The 19,229-nt window shown below is 34.2% G+C and overlaps 1 protein-coding gene across 2 annotated transcripts in view; it reads left to right on the forward strand.

The window, feature by feature from the left end:
* The first annotated feature begins 1,531 nt into the window (after window positions 1–1,531).
* The window catches only part of LOC126835275 (uncharacterized), a 43,208-nt gene continuing 25,510 nt past the window's right edge, over window positions 1,532–19,229 (forward strand). Inside the window, exons 1-5 of one of the 2 annotated variants that reach the window (XM_050567751.1) lie at window positions 1,532–1,835; window positions 5,983–6,134; window positions 12,339–12,888; window positions 14,604–15,005; window positions 16,580–16,680. In XM_050567751.1, coding sequence (XP_050423708.1) covers window positions 12,365–12,888; window positions 14,604–15,005; window positions 16,580–16,680 — 1,027 coding nt within the window. In that variant the 5' untranslated portion in view covers window positions 1,532–1,835; window positions 5,983–6,134; window positions 12,339–12,364. The remainder of the gene's footprint in view (window positions 1,836–5,982; window positions 6,135–12,338; window positions 12,889–14,603; window positions 15,006–16,579; window positions 16,681–19,229) is intronic. The other variant, XM_050567750.1, reaches the window with a different exon arrangement.

The following is a 19,229-nucleotide window of genomic DNA, read 5'->3' on the forward strand; positions in this document are numbered from 1 at the left end:
CGTCCGCATCCTGTGAAGTGCGTTGGCAACCGCACGGAATTCCGGTTACAGCACCGCAACCGATGCTTCACATATGTCTGCTCTCCCCCCCTCCCACTCCACCACACACACTCTAAACGGCTAAAAAAAAATCACAAAAGTCGTATCGAAAGTTTGTATCGCATTACCGTTAGCGCAACAACAATAATTAGCCGCTTCCTAAGTAAACTACAGCGGGGAGTCCCTTATTTAGTGATGAATACAATAATAAAATAAAATAATCGTTTCAAAAACAAAAACCTGCTCGGCTGACAAAACCGGTAAGGAAATCGTAAAAAGACCACGACTTTCGTGCAAAACATCTTTGGACTCTCACCGGTACACACCGCACCGCCAGCCATGCAAACCGACAACCACCGCGGCGACCGGCACCGACTGCACCTCGTCCACCGTCGCTGACTTATCCCCACCCGGACCGGGCTGTTGTTGCCTGTGTTCGACGTCCACCGAGATCGACACGATCATAATAATCATTTACAATATACCGGGTGATCCGCTGTGGGGTCTATTCGCTACTGTGATGATCTAAGGAAATCGGACGACGTGTCGCCGTGTATTGTTTGTTTGCAAATTCGATGGATGCGTTCGTCTTACTAACGCAATTCTTATCAAATTGTTTAAAAAATTACCGGTTTACTAAAAAAAAATTTTAAATGTACATAATAATTATAATAAATAATTACATAATTACATAATTAATTATTAACTAAAAAATGTATTTACCTGTATTAAATATGAATACATTCAATGAGATTGTCCTTAGCTCCCTCCCCCCACATTCTACGTAAGTACAACCGGACAAAATTTACTAAATATGTTCCTCTATAACAAAAAAGAAAAACCGCAACGTAGCTAAAAATCTGTAGTAATATACAATATTTGAGAGACCAGGAAGACGATGACCTACGATAGAGTGGTTGTCATTGCCCTCGTAAAAGGGCGATTTCATGGTGTTCAAGCTATTTTTAGATAATAAATAGAAAAAATATCGACAGTTTCACCTTATCTACTTTATTACTACTGTATTATTTACTATAAATCTTGTAAATCTTTTAAGTATTTGTTTATAAATTTTGAATTAATTATTTGAACAGTATTTATAATAGTTTTCTACGGGTGTTTTTAATTCTTTTTGTACAATTGTGTTTAATATTACCCAATCAATATTAAAACTCTATAAATTACAAATTTAAATTTGATGAATACCAAACATTTTCTGGACATCTGGTTTTTTAACCAACGACCATCTACACCAGTGTTTGTGGTGGAGGATTCTTTTGGTCAGATGCGCCGCGCGTGGATCACCCTGTTCGGACGGTATTGTGATAGTATTATTGGGTCGAAGGCGGCGAAGAAGACCGGTTGGGGTCTGCAGTTATTGTTGGTGACCGGGCCCGCGGCGACGGCAGGGTGAGTGTGAATGGAGGTGGCAGCGGCGGTACACGACCCGGTTCTCTGCGCCCGGACAACGCCGCTGTTGCTGCCGGTCGGCGGTTACTGGGTCTGGTTACTGGTTAGTCAGCATCTCGACCGTAGTGCACGCCACACGTGCGTCCGCCACAGCGTGCAAGTATTATAATAGCAGTGTACCGTGCGTGTGTATATTTTGTTCATCGTACTTAACAGTCTTTCTGGTAGTACGTGTGTGTCGTCGGGGTTTTTTTTTTTTTGCATCCGTTCAATTGGTTCAGTTTGGTCGAACATACTAATAATAATAATAATATTATAACAATGATTATAATGCACACGGTCCAAACTAGCGACCACCCGGCTTTATCGCTCCACCGGACCGTCTAGTGAGTGTTGACTATGATAAAAAATAATAACAATTATTATTATTGCATTGGGACTTGTTTCAATATTGTATTGTCGGGTTAAGTCTAGTGCGCGCGCGGACGACGTTACCGCGCAACTGTAGTAACGGTTCGACGCGGTATTGTATGTGTACATTATTATTACGCATAATATACGGTACGATAATGTATAGATGGCGATTTGGGTTCATTGGCTAGCGTTGAGCCGGCGTCGGTTACCTATTCTGCCGTCGACCTTGTGGGCGAAGGCGCCGTGATTCGTCAAGTACAACAACCGTCAGAATGCACCTAAAACACATTCATTCACACACTGCACACACACACACGCGCGCGCGCGCGCATTACTTACCCTTTCACACGGCACGTAAACACAACAACAGCGACATTTTAATACTTAGGCATAAAACGGGCCCGTGAACTTTATGGCGGGGTCACGGCTAATGTCACGGAGAAATAATAACATAATATGCCCGAACAAACATCTTAAGATCGTCGTCGAGTGCGTACCTATAATATGCGAATCGGTGCCAGCGCGTTGCTGTAATGTTTTGATGGCGACCGCGCCAAAAACATGTAAACCTAGCCGAGAAAGAGAAAGAGAGAGATATCGCATGGATAAGGTGCCAGTTTGATCGAAAGCTCGTTGTCCGCTTTCACTTGGCGCATACCGTCGGATTAAAGTCTTGGCGCCAATGAAAGCGTTGTCGGTTTATTTCCGTTTCTAGTAAACATTATTTCTAATATTGGCGATTTTATCAACACTTGTTATATTTTGTCTTAAGCGCGTGGCGACGCATGCCAACGGTAAAAATATTTCAATAACTAGAAACCGATTATTAATCTTCCGACCATTTTTTAGATGAGGCAGTGTCCGACACGCCTGATTTTCAAACCAGACACGGCTGATACGCCTTATTGGTCTCTGTCGGTCTGTAATAAACATATTACCCAAAATAAATTTTAATTAAATATAAAACAGCAAAGTGGTGTCTGGGCATAGCGTGGAAGGAACGAATTGGGATCAGGTTTTTAGAAACTACCGTAACTGAAAGTCTTAAAATCACTTTCAAACAAACGCTTCGGTGCGAATCTGTAGATGGATGTGTTCTCCAAGAACAACGAGGATTGCGAAATTTTAAAAAAAACTTATTTTTACTTTCCTTTCAGTTTATAAAACGTTGATTTATTTTTGCTTTGATTTCTCCAAGTGCACGTATACCTATATAAGAAGCGTTAAGAAAAAATCATTTCAAATTTAAATATTATTTGTTTTATTAAACCTATTAAATTATGAATTATTTATCTTATACATCATGGTTTGAAGTCGTTTGTGGCAAAGAAAGTAACCAGCTCGACGCAGTTTAGAAAAACACTACTGTAAAATGATAATTTATAAAATATAAAAAAAAACTACTATTTAATTTTGCTGTTCACTGACAGTGTTTATTACATTTCTTTATTTTTTAATAGATAGAAGTATGATATTGGATAAATAGTATAATAAAATTAGCAGTTAAAAAAAATATAAACGATTTTATGTTAAAGTTCCAGTTTGACAAGTGAAATTTTGCCTATTAAATCGAATTAAATGGTTAGTGCTAGAGACGAATTTATGTGAGTAAACTGCTTAGACTGCAATCTTTAGTCTCAAGGCAAAGACATTAGAAAACATATTTTTGCGAATGTTACTAGAAATGTGGAGAAAATTTACTTTTACTATGTATGATATAAAAATATTTTGTCGATATCTGAATGTTACAAAATGTAATATATTCTAAACTCACTTTTCTCGTTTTCTAATTGTATACTAAAATTTAAAATTGAAATGCTAGAAAACGATACATATTACTCGCTAAAATAACGATAAGAATATATTATTCCGTTCGCGTTCACCCTGGACTTCGGTTCAGAAGTACTATAATTGTTTTGTTTAGATAGATTCTTAGGTGTATTATTTGTCGATTCCATTGATTGACTGTAGGTTAAAAATTGTAAAAGTTATGACTATTTTTGCTGTTATCAGTCGAACTTACTTTATACCTAAAAAATAAAGTAAAAACAAAATTACAAACAATGGTTTTTTATATTGATACTTTTTAATATTTACTTATTGTGCTTTTTGATGATATTATTTATTTTTGTCGGGTATACAGGGTGATTAATTTAACGTAGTATTCGTTATTTTTCAAAAACAGTTGTAACTTGGTAGTTTTCATTTTCTATTCGACCAGTCAAAATCCTCAGTAGATTTAGTTGATAAGACTCTTAGTTTGAAAAGTTGAAAAACTGCATTCACGCATTTTTATTAAGAAATACCTGTCCAATAAATAAAATAACACGGTTATTAACACATTTATTGCCATCAAAGTTATTTATTTTTTATGTTTTTTAGTCCTTGATACCTTATACCTTTTGACCCTGATAAGAGATGTTTATTTTTTGTACTGTTAGCATGGCAACCGATAGTCTTTTAAATAATATTTGTAGGATTGATTTTGAAAAAGTTACGTACCAATGATTTGGCAGCGGTTTTTTGTGTTTTTATTCATTTAAGTATATATAAATAAATAAAAAACCTTAACGACCACCTGCGTCTTATGAGAATGTTAAAAATATACAATTGTTAGGCTAGGTTCTAAGAGCGTAGGAAGAAGTGAAAGAGGTAATGACCGTTTGTTATGTTTGATAAAAAATCGTTTTAACGGTCGCGGTCAGATCGCCTTGGTCGTGGATTAGCCCTACGGCAACACGTATCCGGGTCTGCCTGCTATAAAACATTATTAGGTGTATACAGAGTGATTCTCCATCGATGTTGATTCCAATATCTCTAAAAGTTTAGGTGAGATGAGGTGAAAAATGTTCTCATAGAGTCATACACTTACTTGAAAATACTACTTTTAACTTGGGACGTACATTTTCAAACTGGTTTTTCGATTAGTTATTATTTTCAACTTAACATAGCTTGTGTGTAGGTACTTATACTTATATACTATCATCGTTGTCGCGAAAAAACCTATGTGCTAATTTTACAATTTTGAGGTTTTGGTATCCCTGGATACAGAAAAAAAATAAGCTATCATATGATAAAATCTCCAACTGCTATCTCCATTGTAGAATAAATGAAAAATAAAAAATTGAACCTGTGCGTCACCTACTATATATCGTTTTACACGTTTTAGTGTCTCCTGGATAATTAGGTTTTAGCACATGGTAGTTTTTTTCGCGGCAACGACGCTATGTAGGTTATCAAAATATATAATAAAAAATCGAAAGTTTTCGGTGATGTTATTATCGGTTCGGTGAACTATATTTATGTGTACAAAATTATACAAAAAAAAAAACATATTGGAAGAAGAGAGATAATTGAGTTTTAGCTGATGATTTATTGATTGCTTGAATCACATCGTATAATCCACGCGGGACTATAATAACATGCATAATATATTGGTAGTTAATACGAATGGAAATACGTCTTATAAAAAATAAAAATACCTCTAAGCATAATATTATATACTACAATACCCCGTGTATAGTGTATACCTCCAATGTTTATGTGTGAGAATAATGCGATCGTCTATCGGTCGATCTAACCAATTTTCTCCATCACTTTTTCGACGGTTTCAACGGCCCGTTGAAAGTCAAGGCCCGAGCCCGTAACAAAACACTAAAAAACCGTTATGGCATCTACACTGTATTATCGTCGTCCGTGTAACCTATTACTGTTATTATCGATATTAACGTGGTTATTTTGATCGACACGACCGAGTAGAAGAGGCTGAAGAAGACTTGAACGACTCAATATGCCACGCGCGATGATGGCAGGCGTTTAAGAATATCATATCGTAACGTTTATGCGGTTTTACTGGATGTACTGGGCCGGATAAGATTTCGAAACGAGCACCGAGTAAAAAAAAAAAAAAATGCAAATCCGTAAAAGATACACGAATTCTTTGCTGCATTTCCCAGGTGCACCCCGGGAAGTACGGAAGTCGTTTAGAAGTTTAGAAAGGCGCTTGTACGGTTCGTGTACTTTCAAATGATTTATTAGCAACGGCCAATGCGGGGGGTCGTATTACACGTTATTGTGCAAAGCGTTTTTCCTTTTCATAAGCGCATTTAACGTTTGCAGCACCTGGTACCACCAAATACAGACTTGACAAAAACGGGTTTTCTGGAAATGTCAACCAAATTGAAACAAATATGTCTGATTAGCAACTTACGTGAACTGTACGTTTTAAAAATCTGCGACGTCGTTGGTGAAACACAATTTGCAATCTTACGGTAATATATACACTTTTTTTAAAAACCACCGTTCAGTTTTTGGAAATTAAATGGTTTAGTTAAGAAAAATGTATTTTATGTTCCTTAATCGGATATAGACATTTGATTCTTAAATCAAAATGTAACGATTTTGAAAGCGCTCTATTTATAGAATTTTGTTTTGCTGTGTTAAACGATTACACACTATTTTTCAATTAATCTAAACGCGACGTTATCGTTGCGATTTTTGGACTTATTGGAAAAACTCGACCACACCGTAGTGTGATGGATGTGCGGAGAAAATAGCTCATTCCGTTCAACGTTTAATATGCTTAAATATAGTTATTATAGACTATAATTGCACAATCATTGCTGGGTAATGACAGTGTGCCGGTTATAGTTAGTTAATTACATAGCTGTTAGTCTATACTGGCGATGTTCAAAAGTTTTTTTGGCTAATTTACTCGCGTAACTGCGATGCTAGGCCAACATTTTTTTTCTGCTTACTTTTAACGACCGTGACCCGAAATTCAAGCATTCCCATCCCACATTATGTGTATGATAATATTATTATCGTATGTAGGTAAAGGTATACCTTATAGAGCTTCGCGTAACCGTATAAAACCACTTGTGCCAGTCCTCGCACGCAATGAAGCCCCCCACAAGTAATAATCAATTTTTTTGTCCTACAATGTCATGCTCTCGAGTGGTCACTAATTATATTTCTCTCTCGAATTTAAAATGTATTTTTTAAAAAAACGATTTTTATTAAATGCAGATAATTTTGCTTGTCATTTTTTTGTTTAGTTTATGTTATTTTAGAAGTTAACGGTTGTTATTCCAATGTTTTTTTTAGTAAAGGTAAAATTCGCTGACCAATGAAAAAAATACTACAAACTCATCTGTTTGCCGAGTTTCTATATTATTTTTTTAAACCGTACAGGCGCATCTTAAATGCAAATGTAAATGAAAACACGGTAGATATAACATCAATGACAGTAGCGGCAACAGCTAAAATAAAATTAGTATACTAAAAACGTGTTTTCGCCGGATGCAATATTTTTTTTCCACTGTCCTGTCCGATCTTGACCAAACGGTACCCCAGGCAGTAACAATTAATAGTAAGATATTATGTGTATACACTAATGTGTGTAATGAAACCTCTACACATTACCCGTGCACAACACTTATCTGTACTAGCGTTTTCGCACGTGAGAACTTCTTCTACCCAACAATTACCGATTAAGTCTTGTAACTATACACCCAAAGGTATATAAAATATGAATCTGAGTGTGATTAATGCTTGCGAGGTATATGCGCGTTCAACGTTAAAACGTTGAGAAATATTGCTATGGTTTTTAACCCTTTCCAGTCCAGCGTGACACTTGGCGCCCGTTAAAAGTTTCAAACTATTAGAAGTAGATAAACCGTTAAGCACACGAGTGTTACAAACATAATGTATTTTATTTGAAGTTGTATTTTTATCGTTTGTTGAAAATTATATAATTGGGGCAAAAACTATTTTGTTCGGTATTGAATCCTATGTGGCTCGCGGTTGAGCCCATTCGACATGAACGTTGAAATAATATTGTTTAATTAACTATATTTAGAAGTAGGCATTATTAGTAGATATCCCCAAGGTTTAATAATTAATTATTAGTTTAACCTCGAACCAATCTAATTTAACGTCCTAATTAATATAAATGTACAGCTAGTATTAAGCAGAAAACGAAAGAAATTCCATTGGATCGTACAGATTACAATATATCATGCAAATTTTAATTTCAAACGGTATACTTACAATAAAAATATAACATTATAATATTTGTAAATCATGACACTTGATAATAATTATTATTAAAAAAATATGTTTTATAATTATTTTTACGGCGAATATACTACAAATCATAGAAATTATGTATATTATGACCATAGTATAGCGTTTATTTGTGTATTAAAATATTTATAAATGTATCAAGGATTAACGGGTTTTCTTGGGTCTTTGGAAACTGGTCGGTAAGTCTAGATAACGTTTAGTGTTCATTAAATTCAAGCCATCAAAGCGCAAAAGAACCGCTATTTTGTTTTTTTTGTTTCATTAACACGACCTTACAACGATGGCCGAGGACAGTTATAACTTTTGTGTTAAATTACTCCGTCTATTTGATTACATTTTCTATTTATTTAGTTTCGTTCAGAAAAATATTTAATATTGTACAAAATGCATAACTCAACTTTAAAAAGTTGGCTTTTTTTACAAACTTAAACTCAATTGAGCAGCCAGGATATAATATTATGTATATGATCTTTAATCGTATCGTGATTGAAATTCGAGATTTTCCGTTAATGATTGCGTATGTATAATCACATTTAATGATTACTTTTAAAAAGAGATTAAGTTATTCTTTAATTAATTAATCAAAAATACGACAGGTAGCATAATAAAAACACGACTTTTCACAGTAAAAAAAATAAATTAAGAAGCATCATTATATTTAATGATACACAACTTCTGCTAACATTATGACTAATAAATTGTAAAAATTAATATTCCAAACGGGATTATGTTGACTATGACGATTCGCGTCGTTCGTGAGCCGTTTAAACTATAAATTCGGTTGGTTATCCAACAAATTTATTTTTATACACAAAGATACAAGGTTGTTGAAGGAAATTTTTTATTATATTTATAAGTAACTCAACTAGTTTATAATCATGTTAGGTAGAATTTTTTTTTTTTATTTACCAGTCATACCCGGAGAAGTTATTATTAAAATGAAACGGTAAGACGCGTTTTGATTTTTTTTTTTCAACCTAACCGAACATTCAGACCGCGCAGTGATCTAGTCTTGCGTCTCGCGCGATACACACTTAATATTGTTATAATAATATCTCGGCGTGTAACGAACCGTGAAGCGACACACTGTTGAACTTAACCGTTTAAAGTTCGGTTTATTTTCGTCTTGTATTATACAGAAACAATAAAATATGTACTTATAGGGTTTTAACCGATTTCGCGAGTCGCAGAATAGTCATTTAACATTATTTGTTTTCGTTGCAAGTGTTTAAACTTTAACGTGAGGTAAAGTTCTACAATTTCTACATTTGTTTTTCGTGTTAACAATCTATTAAATGTGATTACTTAGCATATAGCCCGCAATTCTACAGTCGCACAATAAATCATTAAAAAATATCGGTAAATACCTAATATTATTACGTTACGTCTTGGATTCCATATAAGTTATGACCTATATTATATTTTATTACTATAGATTTATATTTTGTACGACGAATGCCTGCTTTGCATAATATAGCGGCGACTTATCAGATAACTCATAAACATTAAGACGGCTGTTTATGGTTGTATGTTATTTATTTGGTCAACAAATGTTTAAAACAATAGAATCGATTAATCACGTTTAACGATTAGTTTTTTGCAAAATAGTTTTTGCTAGTAATTTAGTACTTAGATAATAACTAAAATGTTATTTTCGGTTACACTAATAAATTGCTAACCTCGATTTATATAATATATATTTATTTAAGAATCATAATTATTAATGTTTCATTGTAGGAAAACATCACCTGTAAGAAGAACCTAACATCAACTAAATTACAACACACCGAAACTCTTAGAGGGTTCTTGCCTTCATTGGAAAATGTCCTAATATCCTTGACTAGTCAACTTATTGTTTAAACCACTCTTTGGTATTATACTTAGTAAAAGACAAAAAGTTCATTTCAATGTTGAAGTCACCACATGTTGTCGATTACACATTTTAATAGTTTCATGGTTTTTTATTTTATCTGACGTGAATTGTCTCTCTTTGACTCACCGCATGGGTGGGTAAGGGCGTGTATGAGGAAATGGTTTGAAATTATATGTTAGTCTTCCAAAACAATGAACTTATTTTGATGACATTTATCGCGTGAACCAGGACACATCGAACAATCATTATTATTGTAAATTAATTTCAAGGTTAAGAAAGTGTGCAAGTGTGTGCGCTATCGCTTCCAGTCAAGGAAGAGAAATTCACCGTCCGGGTAAATGTATGGTTGTTATGCGTGCTTTGACGTGAAAACATGTCAATTGATGCTAAATGACGTGCCCGTGTAACACGAGAGAAATTAGCGCGAAGACTAACACACAAGACTTACACTGTATGACGTTAATTTGCCTGCATGTCGGTCGCCGAGGAAGATTTTCTACCGTCTCCCAAGTCCAAATGAAACCGAGCTGAGCCCTTGAGTGGTAATTCGCATAATCTATAATATTTCTCCAGTATTAGGTGTTTTTTTTTACCACTAATGTCATTGTTTATGTTTCAACGAAAATACCTTTGCGAAAAATCGCTTGAGCTATCACGGACCTGTGACTTTCCTACACTTCAAAATTTTAACCTGGATGGGAAGCCGATCACGGGTTTACTCTAACCGTATTTTTTAACAATATTAATGGTGGTACACAATTTTCACATTGACAATATTGTGGTACAAAACTATATTTAACTTGTCGAGTCAGAGTTGATTCTTCAAGTAATTCATCTAGCTCGTATACGTTAGCCACTAGTTGGCCGTCGTTTGTCGTCGTGGCGGAATCATAATAACACAATATTTTAATGATGTTTTACAATATTATATCGTTTGATAAGAATTGTTATCTATTTAACGATCCCGCCGTAACAGTGATGGATGAATCTCGCTGTGACTGTGACATGGCGTCGGCGTACTAACCAAACTTGTTCTCCGTTTGTACAATAACGATAATGATACTTTTGTAAAACATAACAAAATTATTTAAAATTATGAATTATACAGACTATGTAAATTGCTTGCGAAATTCTAAAATAAACGTTTTCTCTACGCTCGCACGTGCGTTTTTTGTATACAATTATTTGTACTCGATAAAACACTGACATCCATTGATTTGCAGCACAAACATTACCTACTTCATAATATAAATGCATCGCGTGCACGAACGCGTAGGTACTTGTGCGCTTTGACGAGTCAAAGTAAGAAAATAGCGTGATAATTACTATATATTATAAACTACTTTCACTGTAAATATCATTATTTCACACTCTCGATCTGCACTCGTGTGCAGTATCTAATCGATCGTTAGCCTGATTGAGATAGAAAATCAATAATAAACAAAACATGGCTCGACAACTGCAACAAGTTACATGGTATTATGTTTGTCTTTTTTTTCAATTAGATATTTTTTGACTATTTGAAATAATTTCTCTCTTGGCATCCAAGTGCTGAAATTATGATAAAATAGACTTTTGTCAAAATCGTGACTTTGTAATGTCCCCATAGAACAACAAGGGAGTTGAAACAAAAATAAAATTTAAACGTAATAAAATTACGTAAAAGTAATAATCGATTTTTAATTTTAAAAAATGTATTCTTTAGATATTATACAATTATAATTAATAATTAGGTAGTTTTTATTCAATTTTATATTTTTTCGTATTTAATAAGTCAAGACTTAATTAATTAAAAGATCTGCAATTTTATAATTTCAACCAAATATACAGGTAGTTGAGCATCATAAATATATTTTTGTATAATTTATACCGTGTTGCAAATAAAACTAGCTTTCAATCATTTTTAACTGATTTTAACATTTATATATTTAACTTAGAAATATATTTCAAATGGATTTGTTTTTATGCTACATATTTTCTACTTTCAGATATGCAGCTTTTAGAAATATCAGAATTTATGTAAAGTGTAAATTCTGAAACTAATTCCGAACTAAGCGAATAAAATAGAATGATAATACCTAGAAAAACTATATTAATTTCAAAAAACAACATATTATTCAAACGTAAAAAACACTGCTGAAAATACGAGAAAATGTTGTTTTTTACAACTTTGGAACGATTTAAAAAAAAACTAGATGTGATAAAGAAATGCTGAGCCCAGATTCGGACTTAGCGAAAAAAACGAAAATTTAATTTGGTTCTCGTTTAAAGAAGGTTAAATTTTGTTGTACAATGCAATTGACTGTATAAACTAAATATTTGTTCATATGTGTATATAATAATAATATGTACCTGCTCTTGTACGAACTGAGCGATGGGCGCGAATCTCTGAAAAACCCGCTTGATCGAGGTCACCGTTATAACGTTTGTCCGCGCGCATAATATTATACGTGTAATCGTACGTATATGTATAATAAAACATACTAACGGTACAACCGGTTCCTTGTGTTCGCAGGACCCAAAGCAGCAGTGGCCAGACACATGGCCGCCACCGTGGCCACCAAAGATTTCGTCACCGTTGTTACGGTGGACGGGGTCCGTCCACCGCGGCAGGTCGACACGTTCGTCACGGTGCTGGCCATCGGGGAGAACACGTCCGTGCCGGCGAACATCGCCCCTGGGACACCGCCGGCCGCCGAAGAAGTGCTGGTCTACCGTCTACCCGGCGAAAGGCTGGGCTTTGGTTTACGGTTCGACGGCGTGGACACGTGCAACCGGCTGTTCGTCCAGTCCTGCGCCAACGGCAGTCCCGCGTCCCGTACGGAAGCCTCTTGGGGACCTCTCAGTCCCGGCGACGAGATCGTCCGGATCAACGGCCGTCCCGTCAACCGGATGAGTCGCGACGACTGCGTGCGGTGCCTCAAAGAGTCCGGGCTGGTTGTCAAGTTGCACATGGTAGACGGACGGTCGACGATCAAAACTCCGCCGCCCGTGCCACCTCGCAAACAGAAAAAACCCGAACCGGTGCCACTGGCGTCGTCTATCTACACGGACGCCGTCGAAAGGTATATTACAACGTGAACTGTTGACTTTTACCAACATTTATGTGGTTTAAAAAATACCCTCCCACCTCCCGAAAATTTCAGGAAACGCAATCATACAAAAGTGTAAATTGGCTCCTGAAAGATTGCCAAGTGTAAATTTACAAAATTTTAAAGTGTAAATCTTAAGATATATTCTGAGTTTTTGAGAGCTTTTTAAAATCGTTCTTAATATTATCAATATTAAAATGTAGTTACTATAAAACAAAAATGTACTCTGCCACTTTTAACCTTGACTTAACTTAAATTAAGTAATAAAATCGATTGGGAACTAAAGCTACTTTTGTTTTATTTATTTACAATATAAAAAATCACAGTCATTGTGGTTCCTCTATAGATGCGCACTGCATCAGTGCCCCGGGAGAAAATTTGGTTATTAAAACTAAATGAAATTAAAAATATTTTTACTAATTTTTCCGCCGACTTAAACAAATCCTTAATTCTAATAATAACACATTTATCGTTGAGTACAGTGATAATATAAATATTCATACTAATACTAATAATAAAACAACGTTTCACTAATTTATTTCTTAATATTAAGTGAAATTATTTTAGAATTATTTAAATGTATTATGATTTATTTTTTAATTTATCATAAAACATTTTATGCAGATAGACTAACGGCACCAGTGAATATTAGCATACTAATAGAAGCCATTTAATAGATAGTAAATTATAAATATGAGTGATCATTTTTAACTGTAGTTTTAACGTATTGTTGTACAATTACCATTTGAATACAGTTTTATTTCTACTTTAGAATACATTACCCATTAACTAATACTATTATATCATTATACATTTTAATAATAATTTAATATAAATATAATGGAAATATAATTATAATAATAATATGTATAATAACAATTATACTATACTACTAGTTATTTCTGGCGATGCCGTTATTATTCAATAAATTATGTTAACGACTAAACGTTTAACGTTTAAGAAATAGCTTTGCTAAAAATAAACAAGCGCTAATGAAAATCTATTGACATGGTATATTTTTATGTAAATAATTAGTGTCCTTTGTTGGGTTGTAATTATCTGTTATTCATAGAAATTCGTTAAAAAAAATAAACAAATAGCTTATTCGCATAAATAAACGTTGGCAAAATTGTTGTGTATAAGCCGTACACCATATTATTTTTTTTGTTCAAAATATTATTTTTGTGCTAGTCGTTATGGGTTCCGGAAGTGTATTGAACATTTTAATATACAAAACAAAAGTGGTTCCGTTCGCATCGTTAATAATTGCTTATGCATTTTTATTATGCAAACGCGTAACTAGTGAAAGTTCAAAGATCATAAGACTGATATCTTATGTTTAACGGATCAAGCATTGTAGTGATAAAGCATAAAACAGGACTACCACGTGGATTTACTCTTTTCGATTTCTCCTAGGTAAATAATAAATATATACAGTTACTGTGATGATTTTTATAGTTAATTTTTTAAATATTACACTTATGTAAAACCTATTTATGTGGTAGAAATTCCAACAAGTAAAACTCCTCGTGAGACACGAATTGTCATTTAACAGATTTTATTGGAAGCAGAGTTAATTATAACTGTCATATCATTTTTTTAACGATATATAAATGTAAATATATAATGAATGTTATATATAAATGTAAAAAAAAAAGATCAAATCTCATAGTGTCATAATTTTTTAGATTCGTATACCACGGCGAGTCTGGGTCGGACGACACCAACAGTAGCGTGTCCACGGTGGTGTCCAAGTGTCCGGCGTTTGTGGTGCCGGACAACGAGTCGTCCAAGAATTGCGTGCTCGACCGCGTGCTGGAGCCGTTCATGCAGTTGGAACGGGAGTTCTCGTCGAGCGCGGCCATCGGCGACGACGTGGGCTTGTACGAAAAACTGGTGGCCGTCGCCGAGGAGGACCGTCTGCCACCCAAACCGTTGCCGCGCAAAGAAGTGCGACCCAAGAAAAAGCCGCCACCGCCGCCGCCGCCGTTACCCGCAGGCCCGCCGCCTCCCGCATACCGGTTGCCGCCCAAACTCGTTAACGTCGTCCACAAAGACGAAACAAACGACAAAGACAGTGACGATTACATGTAAGAACCATAGATAAAAACTTATATCAATTGATGGGCCATAAATCCTAATATATTCTACACTGAAGACGAAAGATAACTCTAATATTGATTATGCCAGTTGTGTCAAGTATTTCATAAACAGGTTTAGGTATATCTTAGATCTAAATGATCTAACATCTATGTCCTACACTTGGTAGCCGTTATTGAGAAAATTACCATAACTATAACTTTTAATCAAAAGAAAATTTTTTGTTTATCTAAAAATGAAAAAAAAATGTTATATTTGTCTTACTCGATTACCTAACATAATCAAAGAACCGTACTGAAAAAAAGAGTTCCTAAAATGACCTTAATTTTACTAACTTTTCAATGACCGATTTATTATTCAGGAATTATAGTCTAAAAACAGCAAAAGTAATAACTACCACGCCTACTTGTTTTGCTTAATAAAACCATGTAAATCTTTTTAGCACGGTTTTGGTCTATAGATTTCCACAATGCGTTTAATTTGTAAAGGCAATCAAAAGTCCATTAAACCCTAGCCTATCTCTTAAATAATATTAAATGCGGTTCCTATAGATGTAGGTAACACGACGGATTTCCTATAGTCTTCAGGAAAAATTATTGACCGTATAATTCACCGTGGATAATTTAATATTGTTATTTTATTATTAAAAAAATGTACCAGCAATAATACTTTATAGTTTTTTCTTCTTTATATTATATTATACGTCTCTATAATAATGATATTTATAAATCAACTTTTTGTATTTTGGCTCTAGATTGTTTTTTTTTATAACTAGTTTCTTTTAATAGTACATATTTAAATTTATGAACTTCCTTAGTTGTTTTATTTTTATATATTCGTGGCAAATAAAATAAAATGTTAAAAACATTATCCAATCATCAAGATCTATTATGTATAAATGTTTTTTTTTTTTTCATATTGACTTTTTAAATAATATTATTGTTAGACATCTAACAAAAAATGGGAACTTGCCTTTTAGACATTACGCCGCACCGTTGTAAGGCGCAAACGAAACACAATATACATAAAACAATATAGTAATATAATTAGGTACGACCGACTGCCCCTTAAAATGCAAACACACGTACGCACTAGTGTTTGTCTACGCGTCGTCGGTACGGCGCGCTTTTACCATACGTTCGGAGTGAATTATTATTTTTCAAAAAAAAGTTTTAATGATTTCATATTGTATTCGTTGGTCTACCCGTGCCTACAACTTAATTAAAATCCTGTCGTATTAAAATCAAATATAATACGAGTACAATAACATATATTAAACAGCTATTAAAAAAAAAACAATACACAATAATTCATTCAGTGACTTTTCAGATATATATACATTAAAAATACATAATCTTGAGTCCTATTCAGTTTAGCGTTAAAACTACAATTAATAGTCAATTTCAGATCAGACTTTTAAAATAATAATTACATTTTATATTAGAAAAGAATTACTTCTGTTTTTAAATTACTAATTTGTATGGTCAATTCGACTTATGTCGCTGCCGTTGTAGGTTCGATAACAGTTGGATCTACTAATATTATAATTTCACGATTTGTTTAGTAATTCGGATCCAACACCTCCAATCAAATGTCCAGAACCCAACGACGACGTGACCACCAAAAGGACAACAGGACCGACTGACGACGACAAGCCCAAAGAAGGTAAACACATCAATTATTAACAGATTAGAAGCTATCGGTACACACATAGGTAACAATAACATTGTTTGGAAATCGTTTTAAATCGGATAACCGAGATAAGTCCCATTATTTTCCGAGATAAGGTTCGCATTGTAGGAAACGCACTTAACTGTAGTGGCCAGTTGGACTGTGACCCAGTGATCGTCACGCTCGTACCCCTCGACTGATACATCCACTTGGTATTATAACATTTATAATAAAGATATGTCATTCGCATTATAAATTCCAAGTTGTTGACCCGATAGTCGTACTCAGCCGCTCGTCAATGCATTTTGAATAGGAGAAAATAGTAAACGGTTTTCGAAAATTAACCGTTGCCGGGTCCAATCCAAATAATAGCATGTCGTTCGTCAAGTGGTCGCGACCCAAAGGTATGTACAAAATAAATTGTTACAAGAAGAGACAGAAATTTTTTTAATAATAATATAGTACAAATTATTATAATTTGGTTTTTTATACATCTCCACGAAAATGGTTTTGTTTTTCAATGGGAAATCTACGGAATTATTATTTGTATTACCTATTGTATACCTATTCGCCACCGTATTGCGTTAGTAATCTATTTAAACACAAATAATTAAAAACTAAGAAATTTATGCATTTAGTTAAATTGAATGTAGTTAGTGAAATTTAAACAACCCTGTAACTATTTTTTGCCCAGAAAAAATATAGACTTGTATATTATGATATTTTAATAATTTAATATTTTTGTAATCTCCAAAGCAATCGAACAGAAATATTATTATTATTAATAAGAACTGAGATTAGGTATGCCGTATGTTTATAGTTCTTTTCAATGTGAACAATAATTATAAGCCAAAACGACTTTCGTAAAATGAGTTTTAACACGTTTACAAGCAATTTGTGCGGTAATAACAATATGTACTAACTACTACTGAATTTTAACTAAATAAATTATAACTTAAAGTAGTATTTCAATAATAATCACTGTTAAGTAACATATGAAATCTGGATTTAACTGTTTATGCAGTTTATTCGGTTATTTGATTTTTTTTTTATCCAAATTAAAAAATACATTTACTTTTTTAAATTAGAGCCATTTCATTACCATAATTAATTTTTATCAATAGAGGTTTATATCCTTAATCGACTTTGGATATGTTTTTGTCAGTAATAACTTTAAATTTGATTAGGCGTAATATGCTGTTAAATTATAAAACTTTATAATATAATAATATGTAACTTATACCCAAAACAGTAAGTTCGAATGGTCTTTGGTCCTATTTGGGAGGAAACCGTTGGTCGTCTTGCGATGTTTCCGCCAGTATTTCACAACACAATAAAATAGCATTATTAAAGAGATAACAGCAACAACAACACCGCACCGCCTTATGTTAGTAGAGGATTATAGGTTCAAAGGTCTATCTGGTTTCTAACGGTCGTCCCGTTGCACATCTCATCGCCGTTATTGCAGTTTTCTTCGGATGCGATTTACGATTTCCTGCCTTCCGAGGTACCTTACGGTTTTGAATTTTCTTCTATTCAATGCCTGTACCTGTACACCAATAAGTTTTATCATCGTAGGTAGGTACGTACCTTACTCGGACCGAGAAGTAGATATTCCCGTTGGATATCAACGCATATATCGTGGTCGCGTGCAATACTACAATGTATGTTAATAATATCTATACATATATATTTATATAAAATGCATTCTTCGCGTGTTTGGAAGCCACACCGTGTTGCCGATAAACTTCGGGGTCACAAGACGTTATGTACACACACACACACACACACACACACATTGTTATTGTTATTTGTACTTACAATTAGTCACTCAGATCTAATTAAAGGAAATCAAAGAAAATTTATTTTATCGTAAAGCGATCCCATATTCCGAACATATAGTCCTGTCCATTATCCATATTGCATTATGTCGGTTGGATTTTGCGGTCGTTAGAGCCGCAGCTTCAGCGAAATGCCTACCTCATTACGCCGTTCGTTAAACAAAATAATATATTGCACGCACGTTGTGTGTACAATATGGATCACCGTGTAACAATAATAATATAATATTTTTGAACGCAGGCCAGCTAAAAGGAACACACACATAAGTACGTGTATAAAAATAAAACGCGCATATAAGTACACGACAGTGTATGCGCAGGACCATTCGTTATTTTTCATACTATACGTCATGTCTCCTCGCCAACGAGTGCGCCTCTTACCGGCAACAGTGTCGAGTGTGTGCGAGCACGGTATTATCCTTATTATGGTCATGGTTTGGTGTAGAGACTAGACCGTGTACGCGTTATACTATTATTGTTATGAATTCTAAATTCTTGACCAGGTTCCATAAGAAAACAAAAAAACGCCCGCTAATGCCTCGAGGTGAGATAATCGTTCGTCGACCTTCAAATTAGTTAAGTCCACTCTACAACAATTATACTTATTAATACGGCACGACATGACGGGTAGTTGTCATAGTTAACAAAAAAAAAAAAATTTTCATTTTCTACTAATAAATCAAAATTCCACTTTCTGATGAT

This window comes from Adelges cooleyi, unplaced genomic scaffold, assembly GCF_023614345.1.
Source record: "Adelges cooleyi isolate 19-005CV unplaced genomic scaffold, UGA_ACOO_1.1 ACOO_flye_CR_arks_rails_tigmint_CR_PRNA_23, whole genome shotgun sequence".
NCBI lineage: Eukaryota > Metazoa > Arthropoda > Insecta > Hemiptera > Adelgidae > Adelges > Adelges cooleyi.